A 12,500-nucleotide genomic window follows, 5' to 3' on the forward strand; every position below is an offset into this window, starting at 1 on the left:
TTTATATCAATATTAATTGATTTTTATATTTTATTAATTTATTTAATAATTTATTCTTTAAATAATTTAATAATTTGTATTTTTTTTAGTTATTTTAATATAAATTATTTGAATCAAGTTTATAAATTTAATAATATAAGATATTTTATGAAGTTTATAGTTATAATAATATTTATATCAATGGCTGGTATTCCCCCTATATTTGGTTTTATCCCAAAGTTTTTTGTTTTTATTTTAATAGTAAATAATAAATTTTTTATTGAATGTTTGATTTTTATTATTTTTACATTAATTGTTTTATTTTATTATATAAATTTAATTTTACCTACTTTATTATATTTAAAATTAATATTTAAATTGAATTTAAATAATTTTATATTTAATTTTTATTTTTTTATAATTATTTTATTTAATGTTTTTATTATATTAATAATTTATTTTATTATATTATATTTTAATATATAATTTTAAAATTTTAATAATTTTTATAATTTTAAATTTGCAATTTAATGTTATATATTTAACTATAAAATTAAGATTTTAAGTTAATTAAACTAATAACCTTCAAAGTTTTAAATAAAAATTTGTTTTTAAATCTTATTTTATTAATAATAGAATTAAACTATTTCTAAAGATTTCAAAAATCTTTGTGCTTATTACACTAATTAATATATATATATATATATATATATATATATATATATATATATATTATAATTTTTATTTATTTTTATTAAAGTTTGATTTTGGTTTTTATATTAGTATTATTATTTTTTTGCATGTATTTTTTTAATCAATTAGAAATATTTTTTGCAGCATTTAATTTTAATAATTAAAGAAATTTAGAATTATAAATAATATAAAAGTATAGACAAAAAAATTGTGCCAGCAGTAGCGGTTAAACGTTTTATACAAATTAATATTTTTAATTAATAAATTGTATTAATTTATTTATATTTAATTAAAAATAATTTTATGGTGAAATAAAATTCTTTGATTATATATATATATATATATATATATATATATTATTTTATGAAATCTAAGATTTAAACTAGGATTAGATACCCTATTATTTTAGATGTTAATATTATATTTTAATAATTAATAGTTATGTTCTTTAAAATTAAAAAAATTGGCTGTATTTAAAACTAATTAGGGGAATTTGTTTATTAAACGATAATCCGCGATAAATCTTACTTTAATTGATTGAGTTTATTTATTTTCGTTAACAGAATATTTTTTTAAAATTATTAATTTTCATTAAATTTTACAAAAATTTTATTTCAGATCAAGATGTAGCTTATATTAAAGTTTAAATGAATTACAATAAAAATTTTATTTTTGGATATTAAATTGAAATATTTATTTAAAATTGGACTTAATAGTAAAATTTAAAATTATATTTATTTGAATTAAGAATTAAATATGTACAAATCGCCCGTCACTCTCATTAAAAAATGGGATAAGTCGTAACAAAGTAAATATACTGGAAAGTGTATTTAGAATTCAAATTACTTAGAAAGATTTTTTTATTTACAATAAATTAAATAGTTGTTTAATTCAACTTAATTTGAAATTAATAAATTATATTTTTTATATTTAAAATTTTTTTTATTAATAAAAATATTTTTATTAAATTTATAATTTTAGTATTGTTAAAAGAAAAAATAATTTAAATTATAGTTTAATTGTATATTGATAGAAATTTGAAATATTTTTAAAAATAGAATTTTTAAAAAAGTATATTTTATTTATTGTACCTTGTGTATCAGGGTTAATTAAAAAAATAATATAAATTAATATTTTTCTCGAATTGAAAAGATCTATTTAATTTTAAATTATTTTTAATGTTTAATAATTATTTTTAATTTTTAAATAGAAATGAAATGTTTTTCGTTTTTTAAGTTATCTAGTTTTTTGATAAATAAATTTAATTTAAATATCATTAATTAATTATTTTAATTAATAAAAATAATTATTTTTGATATAAAAGTTTTAAGGGATTAGCTTTAATTCTTAATTTTATAATTAATTTTAAATTATATAATTATATTTTAGGCTTAGAATTAGTTTTAATTTGAAAATTGTAATAATTTTATAAATTATATATATATATATATATATATAAATTTTATTTTTAATTTAATTTTTTATTAAAATAATTTAATTAATAATTATTTAATTTAAATGATGATTAAATTAGTAAATATTATAATTATTTATAAATACAAATTTATATGAAAGTTAATTATAAGGAATTCGGCAAAAAATTAATTCGCCTGTTTAACAAAAACATGTCTTTTTGATAAAACATAAAAAGTCTAATCTGCTCAGTGAAAATTTTAAATAGCCGCAGTATTCTAACTGTGCAAAGGTAGCATAATAATTTGTTCTTTAATTTAGGACTGGAATGAATGATTTGACGTGATTAAGACTGTCTTATAATTATTAATTATTGAATTTAATTTTTGAGTTAAAAAGCTTAAATTTTATTAGAGGACGAGAAGACCCTATAGAGTTTTATAATTAAATTTATTTTATTAATTAATTTATTTTTATGAAATAAATATGATTATTTTGTTGGGGTGATAGTTAAATTTAATAAACTTTTTATTTTGTTTTACATTAATTAATGAATTTTTGATCCTATATTTTAGATTATTAGATTAAATTACCTTAGGGATAACAGCGTTATTTTTTTTAAAGTTCTTATTGACATAAAAAATTGCGACCTCGATGTTGGATTAAAATTTATTTTGGGTGTAGAAGCTTAAAAATTTAGGTCTGTTCGACCTTTAAAATTTTACATGATCTGAGTTCAAACCGGTTTAAGCCAGGTTGGTTTCTATCCTTAATTTTATTAAAAATTTTTAGTACGAGAGGACCATAATTTTGAATTATTATAATTTTATTTAAAATGAATTTTATTAAATTTGTTAACTATTTTGGCAGATTAATGTAATAAATTTAGAATTTATTTATGTATATTTTATTATACAATTAGTAATTTATATTAATGAATTAATTATAGTTTTTTTAAGAAGATTAATTTTACTTGTTATAGTATTAGTTAGTGTAGCATTTTTAACTCTTTTAGAGCGTAAAGTTTTAGGTTTAATTCAAATTCGTAAAGGGCCTAATAAAGTTAGAATTGTTGGGATTTTACAGCCATTTTCTGATGCTATTAAATTATTTTCTAAGGAGTTTTCTATTCCTTTAATATCAAATTTTCTTCCTTATTTTTTATCCCCTTTAATTATATTAATATTAATATTGATTTGTTGAATAACAATGCCCTATGTTACTAATTTTTATTCATTTGATTTTAGTTTAGTGTTTTTTTTATGTTGTTTAGGTATTGGAGTGTATCCTATCATGATTTCTGCATGATCTTCAAATTCTAAATATTCTTTTTTGGGGATATTACGTACTGTTGCTCAAACAATTTCTTATGAAGTTAGTTTAGTTATGGTGATTTTATCAATTTTATTTTTAATTGAAGGTTATTCTATAATTTTATTTGGTTTATATCAAGAATTTATTTGATTTATTTTTTTAACTTTTCCTTTAAATTTAGTTTGATTTATTATTTGTTTAGCTGAAACAAATCGAACACCTTTTGATTTTTCTGAGGGGGAGTCTGAATTGGTTTCTGGGTTTAATATTGAGTATAGAGGTGTGGGATTTTCATTAATTTTTTTATCTGAATATTCAAGAATTTTATTTATAAGTATATTATTTGTTTTGATATTTTTAGGTGGTGATTTATATAATTTAATTTTTTATTTAATAATTATTTTTATTAGATTTTTATTTATTTTGATTCGAGGGACTTTGCCTCGTTTACGTTATGATAAATTAATGATAATAGCTTGAAAAAAAATTTTACCTGTTTCATTAAATTATTTAATTTTATTTATAGGTTTAAAGTTTATATTTTATTGTTTTTTATTATAAATTATATTAAATTTAATCATTTAAGTTTAAATCAATAAAAGATTTAAAACTTTTATATTATGTTTTCAAGACATAAACTTATTCAAGTTCATTGATTTGTTGGTTTAATTTAATTTAATAAAATATCTCACATTTTTGTTAGTGTAGGATAAATTAAAAAATAAAAGAAGTATATTAATGTTAAAATTTGTCCAACAATAATAAATGGATTTTCTACAGGTCTTATTCCAATTCATGTTAGTATTAATACAATTCTAATAAATATTCAAAATAGAAATTGTCTAAATGGATAAAAATTTAATCCTTTGAAATTTATTATTTTATAAAAAGGTATGATTAATAATACTAAAATAGACATTAGAAGAAGAATTACCCCCCCTAATTTATTAGGGATAGATCGTAGGATTGCATACGCAAATAAAAAATATCATTCAGGTTTAATATGAGGGGGGGTAATTATAGGATTAGCAGGGTTAAAATTATCAGGGTCTCCTAATATATTAGGGTTTATTAAAATAATATAAATTAAGATAAAGTATATTAAAATAAATCCTACAATGTCTTTTAATAAAAAATAAGGTTGAAATGGCATTTTGTCAATATCTCTATTAGTTCCTAAAGGATTTCTTGATCCTGTATTATGCAGAAATATTAAATGAATAATTGTTATTATAATAATAATAAAAGGAATAATAAAATGAAGAGTGAAAAATCGTGTTAGTGTAGCATTATTAATAGAAAATCCTCCTCATAATCATTGTACTAGGAATTCTCCTAAATATGGGATTGCTGAGAGAAGATTAGTAATTACAGTAGCCCCTCAAAAAGATATTTGTCCTCAAGGTAATACGTACCCTAAGAATGCGGCGGCTATAGTTAATAATAATATTGTTGTACCTGTAATTCAAGTTGGTTTAAAATTAAATGATCCAAAAAATATTCCCCGCCCAATATGTAGGTATATACAGATAAAAAATATAGAAGCCCCATTTGCATGTAAATTTTTGATTATTCAACCATTATTAATATCTCGATAAATATGGATAATTCTATCAAATGCTATTTGAATATTAGGTGTATAATGTATAGCTAAAAAAATTCCTGTAATTAGTTGGGTTACTAAGCATAATCCTAATAATGAACCAAAATTTCATATCGTTGTAATATTTGATGGTGTTGGTAAATCTACTAAGGACCCATTTATAATTTTTAATAAACTATTTTTTAAACGTAAAGGTAACATTAAAAAGTTTTTCGTAAAGATCCTAAATTGATATTAGAAATTTTTACAACAATAATTAGTGTAATAAATAAATAGTTTATTATTATAAAAGAAATAATAAAATTTGGTTTATTAAATAATTTGTTTAATGATATTTTAGTTAATATATTTTTATTTAAATCAATATTAGATAATTTTATTGTATCTTCAAACGTAAAATTTATTTTATTATAATTAATTATTAATATGAATATTAAAATAATTATTATAATGTTTACTATTATTCATTTATTAAAAAGAAATTTTACGTTTGAGATTAATCTTGATACATAAATGAAAATAATTAATAATCTTCCTAAAAAAATTAAAAAAATTATATATGAGTATCAAAATCTTATATTTAATATTCCTGATGTTACAGAAATTAAAGATGTTTGGATTAGTAAAATTAATCCTATTGTAAATGGGGTTTTTGTTAAATATATTATTATAGTATTAATTAATATAAGTAGTATGAAAATTTTTATAATTAATTAATTAAAATAAATTTATATTAATTAGTTTTAAAAAAAAAATTTTTTCTTTGATTTACAAAATCAATATTTTAAATAAACTATTAAAACTTATATTTATATTAAAATTTCAAAAAATAGTTTATTAAAATATTAATTTTGGAGATTAATGATAGGAAAATTTTTTCTTTTTTTTGAATTTATATATATATATATATATATATATAATTTATTATTTTAATAGATTTTTATTATTTTGTTTATTTTCTATTTTTAGTTAGATTTTTAAGTTTAAGATTAAACCGGTTTCATTTATTGATAATTTTATTAAGAATTGAATTTATTATTTTAATTTTATATTTAATATTAATTTTATTTTTAAATATATATATATTAGAGATGTATTTTATTATAATTTTTTTAATTTTTAGAGTTTGTGAAGGAGTTTTGGGTTTATCTATTTTAATTTATATAATTCGTTTACATGGTAATGATTATTTTCAAGTTTTAAATATTTTTTAATGATAAAGTTTTATTTTTATTTATTATTTTTAATTATAGTTTCTAAAAATAATTTTTGATTTTTTCAGTTTAATTTATTTTTTTTAAGGTTTCTTTTTATATTTTCTGGAAATTATAGATTTGAATTTAAGAGTATAAATATTTTTTTGGGGTGTGATAATTTATCTTTTGGTTTAGTTTTATTAACTTTATGAATTGGAGCATTAATAATTATATCAAGGTATTTTATTTATGAATTAAAAATTTATTTAAATTATTTTATTTTATTGATATTTTTTTTAATTTTATTTTTATTTTTAACGTTTACTGTAAATAATTTATTTTTATTTTATCTTTTTTTTGAATGTAGATTAATTCCCACCTTTTGTTTAATTTTAGGTTGAGGTAATCAATTGGATCGGGTTCAAGCAGGGATTCATTTATTATTTTATACTTTATTTGCTTCTTTACCTTTATTATTAAGAATTATTTATTTATTTTTTGAATTTAAAAATTTAAATTATATTTTTTCTGTGGAAAATTTAATTCAAGTTTATACTTTTTATTTATATGTATTTTTAATTTTTGCTTTTTTAGTAAAGTTACCTATTTTTTTTATACATTTATGATTACCTAAAGCTCATGTAGAAGCTCCTGTTTGTGGGTCAATAATTTTAGCTGCTATTATATTGAAGTTAGGGGGGTATGGTTTATTACGGGTTTATATATATTTAATTAATATGGGTACTTTTTTTAATGTTTATTTGATTGTTTTGAGAATAATAGGAGGAATTTATATTAGTTTAATTAGAATATTTCAAGTTGATTTAAAATCTTTAATTGCTTATTCTTCAATTGCCCATATAATAATAATATTATCTGGGCTATTAACTTTAATAAGATGAGGAATTTATGGTTCTTATTTGTTAATAATTTCTCATGGTTTATGTTCTTCAGGTTTATTTTGTTTAGTAAATATTATTTATGAACGTTTAAGAAGTCGGAGATTATTTATTAATAAGGGTTTAATAAATTATATGCCTAGAATATGTTTATGATGATTTTTATTATGTTCTTCAAATATAGCAGCTCCCCCTTCTTTAAATTTAATAGGTGAAATTATATTAATCAATAGATTAATTATATGAAGTAAAATAATTTTTTTATTAGTCATTTTTTTATCTTTTTTTAGAGCTTGTTATACATTATATTTATATTCTTTTACTCAACATGGTAAAATAAATTATTTTTTTTATTCATTTTCTCAAGGTAATGTTCGTGAGTATATTTTATTAATATTACATTGAATTCCTTTAAATTTAATTATTTTAAATAGAGAATCTTTTATTGTTTGAATATAAATTAATTTAAATAGTTTATTTAAAATATTGATTTGTGGTGTCAAAGAAAATTAAATTTAGTTTTTAAATTATTTTTATATTAAATATTTGTTTATTTAGTTTTATTATAATTTTTTTTATTAGAATATTTTTATTTATATTAAGTATTTATTTTTTATTATATGATTTAGTTTATTTTGTTGAATATAATTTAATTGAAATTAATTCTTCTTGTGTAGTAATAACATTTTTATTTGATTGGATATCATTAATTTTTATAAGAACAGTTTTATTTATTTCTTCTTTGGTAATTTTATATAGAAATTCTTATATAATAAATGATTTAAATTTGAATCGATTTATTATATTGGTAATTTTATTTGTTGTATCAATAATATTAATAATTGTTAGTCCAAATTTAATTAGTATTTTATTAGGTTGGGATGGGTTAGGTTTGATTTCTTATTGTTTAGTAATTTATTATCAAAATGTTAAGTCTTTTAATGCTGGTATGTTAACTGTTATTTCTAACCGTATTGGTGATATTTTTTTATTATTATCAATTTCTTGAATAATAAATTTTGGGGGTTGGAATTTTTATTTTTATGTAGATGTTTTAAAATATAATTCTTTTATAATAGTAATTACTTTAATAATTTTGATTGCTTCATTTACTAAAAGTGCTCAAATTCCTTTTTCTTCTTGACTTCCTGCAGCAATAGCTGCTCCTACCCCTGTATCTTCATTAGTCCATTCTTCTACTTTAGTAACGGCAGGGGTTTATTTATTAATCCGATTTGAAAATTTATTTAATAGAGAGAATTTTATTATTATATTTTTATTATTATCTAGATTAACTATATTTATGTCTGGGTTAAACGCAAATTTTGAATTTGATTTAAAAAAAATTATTGCTTTATCAACTCTAAGTCAATTAGGTTTAATAATAAGAATTTTATTTTTAGGATTTAAGTTTTTAGCTTTTTTTCATCTTTTAATACATGCATTTTTTAAAGCATTATTATTTATATGTTCAGGAGTTTTTATTCATGGATTGAATAATTTTCAGGATATTCGTTTATTAGGTTCAATATTTAATCAAATACCTTTTACTTCTATTTGTTTTCATTTTTCTAATTTATCTTTATGTGGATTTCCTTTTTTAGCTGGGTTTTATTCTAAGGATATAATTTTAGAAATAATTTTAATATTAAATTATAATATATTTATTATATTTATTTTTTTTATTTCAACTTTTTTAACAGTTTCTTATACTTTTCGTTTGATTTATTTCTCAATATTAGGTTGATATAATATAATTAGATTAAATTATTTAAATGATTATGATGTTTATATAAATAATTCAATATATTTTATAATATTGATAGTAATTTTAGGGGGTTCTATATTTAGTTGATTAATTTTTCCTTATAGATATACCATTATTTTGCCTTTTTATATAAAAATTTTACCAATTTTAATTATTTTTTTAGGCATATTATTTGGATTTTTTATTTATTATTTAAATGTTAAAATGTTTAAGTTAAAGTTTTATTTTTTAAATATATTTTTTAGAACAATATGGTTTTTACCTGTTATTTCTACTTATGGTTTAATTAAAAATATTATATTTATAAACAAAGAACTAACATTAAATTTTAATCAAAATTGATTAGAATTTTATAAAAGAAGAATAATTATAATTTTTATAAAAAATTTATATATATTTATAGATTTATTAATTTTTTATTTTAATAATGTTTTAAATTTATTTTTATTATTTGCCTTTTTATTTTTTTATTACTTTTTTATAATATAAATGTTTAAATAGCTTAAAATTTAAAGTATATTATTGAAGATAATATGATGATTTATTTAAATCTTTAAACATTTAATTTATAAAATTAAATAATTTATTTTTACAATGAAAATGTAATGTTTTTATAAACTATATAAATTAGAAATATAAATGAATTTTAATCATTTAATAAAAAGTTAGAAGCTTTTTTATTTATATTTCTATTTAATTGGAATTTTTATTCATTTTTATTATTAACAATAATAAGCCTCTTTTTGGCTTCAATTAATTTAATATAAATTATTTAAGATAAATTAATTGATATTAATAATTTTTGAATGCAGATCAAATGTTATATTTAACTATTATCCTATAAAGTAGAGTTATTAATAAATAACTATAATTTCAGGTCGAAACTGAATATAAATTTTATTTCAACTTTGTAGGTTTAAATTCAGTTTAGTGCCCCAAATTTTCATTCATAGTATAATCCTAATAATAAAATTAAAATAAAGTATGATACTATAAATAGTCAAATTTTTATATTCGAAATTGTTAAGGTTATAATTATTGGTAATATTAACGTTACTTCTACATCGAAAATTAAAAAAATAACTGCAATTAAAAAAAAACGAATAGAAAATGATATACGTGGGTATCCTTTTGGATCAAAACCACACTCAAATGGTGAATTTTTTTCTAATTCATAAAATGTTTTTTTTGATAAGATTATTGAAACAGTTAATATAATAATAGTAATTATTATAATTATTATTAAGGTATTAAATATTAATTTAATTATTTATACTAAATTTTGTTAGACTTATTGATTGGAAATCAATTATACTTAAAGTTATATTATATAAATATATTAGTATGTTCTTCATCAGTAAATAGAAATATAAAGGAAGAGTCAAATTACATCTACAAAATGTCAGTATCATGCAGCTGCTTCAAATCCAAAGTGATGAAAATTAGAATAATGATTTAAATACACTCGAAATAAGTTAATTATAATAAATGTTGTACCAATTAATACATGAATTCCATGGAATCCTGTAGCAATAAAGAAAGTTGATCCATAAATTGAATCTGCTATTGTGAATGGTGCTTCTAAATATTCATACCATTGTAAGATTGAGAAAGTAATACCTAAGATGATTGTTAATAATATTCTTTTTAGTGTTTCTTTTTTTATGTTATTTATTAATCTATGGTGGGCTCATGTAATTGTAGCCCCTGAAGAAACTAAAATAATTGTATTTAATAAAGGAATATCATAAGGGTTAAATGGTGTAATATTTTTAGGGGGTCATATTCTACCAATTTCAATTGAAGGTGAGAGGGATCTATGAAAAAAAGCTCAAAAGAAAGATAAAAAGAAAAAAATTTCCGAAACAATGAATAAAATTATTCCTAATTTTATTCCTATTATTACATTTGATGTATGTAACCCTTGATAGGTTCTTTCTCGAATGATGTCTCGTCATCATTGAATTATAATTAAAATGGTGATTAGAATCCCTAATATTAATATATTTTTTAATTTGAAATTGAACCATTTAATTGAACCTAAAAGTATAATTATTACAGCTAATGATCCTAATAAAGGTCATGGCCTGTAATTAACCAAATGAAATGGGTGTTGAGGAAAGGGTATATTTTTATTTGACATTATTTAGTTTACTTCTCTAGAGTATAGAGTTATTAGTACTATAAAAACATAAGCTTGAATAATTGAAACAGCGAATTCTAAAATTAGTAAAGAAATTTGTCTAACTACTAAAAGAGATGATGATAATATATTAATTTTTGTTCCGATTCTTCTTAATAAGGTTATTAGTAAATGGCCTGCAATAATATTTGCCGTTAATCGTACCGCAAGTGTTAAGGGACGAATTAAATTTCTGATTGATTCAATTAAAACTATAAAAGGTATTAATGCATTTGGTGTGTTTTGAGGAACAAGATGAGTAAATATATGATTTATATTTTTTAATCATCCAAATAGTATAAGTCTTAACCATAAAGATAATGATAATGTAATTCTATTTGATAAATGTCTAGTTCTAGTAAAAATATAAGGGAAAAGACCTATAAAATTATTAAATAAAATAAATAAAAATAAAGATGAAAAAATTAATGTTCTATTAATTTTAAAATTACCTAATAAAATTTTTACTTCTGAATGAATTATATATATTAATTTTCATCATAAAATATTTTTTCGTGATATAATTAGTCAAAAAGTTGTTGATGGAAATAGGAATGTCCCAATTAATGTTCTTGATCAATTTAAGTTTAGGTTAGGGAAAAAAGTTGAAGTTGGATCGAAAATTGAAAATAAATTTATTATCATTTTCAGAAACCAAATTTTTTTTTCTTAAAAAATTTATCGAATTTTTTTTTAAAAAAATTCTTTTTTCTAAAATATGCTATAATAATAATTGTAGAAAAAAGAATAGTAAAAATTGTGAATAAAAATAATCAATTTATAGGATATATTTGTGGAATAAAAGAATATTAGAATTTTCTAATATTTATAGTTTGACTAACTATTATTTTAATAAATTAATTCTTTTCATTAAGAATATTTGCTAATATATTATAAAATGATTTAAGAGATCATTGCTTGCTTTTCAGCCACTTAATGAATTAAAATGAATTAATTCATTTTAAAAAAAAATTTATTGGAATTCTTTCTATAACAATTGGTATGAATCTATGATTAGCCCCACAAATTTCTGAACATTGTCCAAATATTAACCCTGGTCGTTTAATTAATAACCTAATTTGATTTAATCGTCCTGGAATTGCATCAATTTTTTTCCCTAGACTAGGGATTGTTCAAGAGTGAATTACATCATTTGATCTAACAATTATACGAATTTGTGCATTTAATGGAATAATTGTATTATTATCTACATCTAATAAACGGAAAGAATTTTTATTAATTGATTTGTTTATATAAGAGTCAAATTCGATATTTTTGAAGTCTGAGTATTCGTATCTTCAGTATCATTGATGCCCAATTGTTTTAATTGTAATTAGGGGTTTATTAATTTCATCTGTTAAGTATAGGAGATGAATTGATGGCATAGCAATAAAGATTAATAATATTGAAGGAGTTATTGTTCAAATAATTTCAATATTTTGTTTGTTTAAAA

At 18.5% G+C, this 12,500-nt stretch overlaps 3 protein-coding genes and 2 pseudogenes across 3 annotated transcripts in view; 2 read left to right on the forward strand and 3 right to left on the reverse strand.

The window, feature by feature from the left end:
* Positions 1-2,316: 2,316 nt before the first annotated feature.
* Positions 2,317-5,558, reverse strand: LOC124224118 (cytochrome b-like). The gene is given in 1 exon segment (XM_046636536.2): positions 2,317-5,558. A coding segment is annotated over 1 exon segment (816 nt). The 5' UTR covers positions 5,204-5,558; the 3' UTR covers positions 2,317-4,387.
* On the forward strand, positions 2,947-4,885 carry LOC138191352 (NADH-ubiquinone oxidoreductase chain 1-like; annotated as a pseudogene).
* Positions 5,559-7,096: 1,538 nt separating the features above from the next.
* Positions 7,097-9,356, forward strand: LOC124224125 (NADH-ubiquinone oxidoreductase chain 5-like). Its single transcript, XM_046636542.2, is given in 2 exon segments — positions 7,097-7,110; positions 7,626-9,356. Coding segments are annotated over 2 exon segments (1,233 nt in total). The 3' UTR covers positions 8,845-9,356.
* Positions 9,357-10,200: 844 nt separating this feature from the next.
* Positions 10,201-11,008, reverse strand: LOC138191357 (cytochrome c oxidase subunit 3-like; annotated as a pseudogene).
* Positions 11,008-12,500, reverse strand: part of LOC124224122 (cytochrome c oxidase subunit 2-like) — a 1,671-nt gene continuing 178 nt past the window's right edge. The window contains 1 exon segment of the mRNA XM_046636540.2: positions 11,008-12,500. This exon segment is cut by the window's right edge and continues 178 nt beyond it. Within this exon segment, the coding sequence (XP_046492496.1) occupies positions 12,004-12,500 (497 nt within the window). The 3' untranslated portion in view covers positions 11,008-12,003.

The sequence above is a fragment of the Neodiprion pinetum genome, unplaced genomic scaffold, assembly GCF_021155775.2.
Source record: "Neodiprion pinetum isolate iyNeoPine1 unplaced genomic scaffold, iyNeoPine1.2 ptg000098l, whole genome shotgun sequence".
Taxonomy (NCBI): domain Eukaryota; kingdom Metazoa; phylum Arthropoda; class Insecta; order Hymenoptera; family Diprionidae; genus Neodiprion; species Neodiprion pinetum.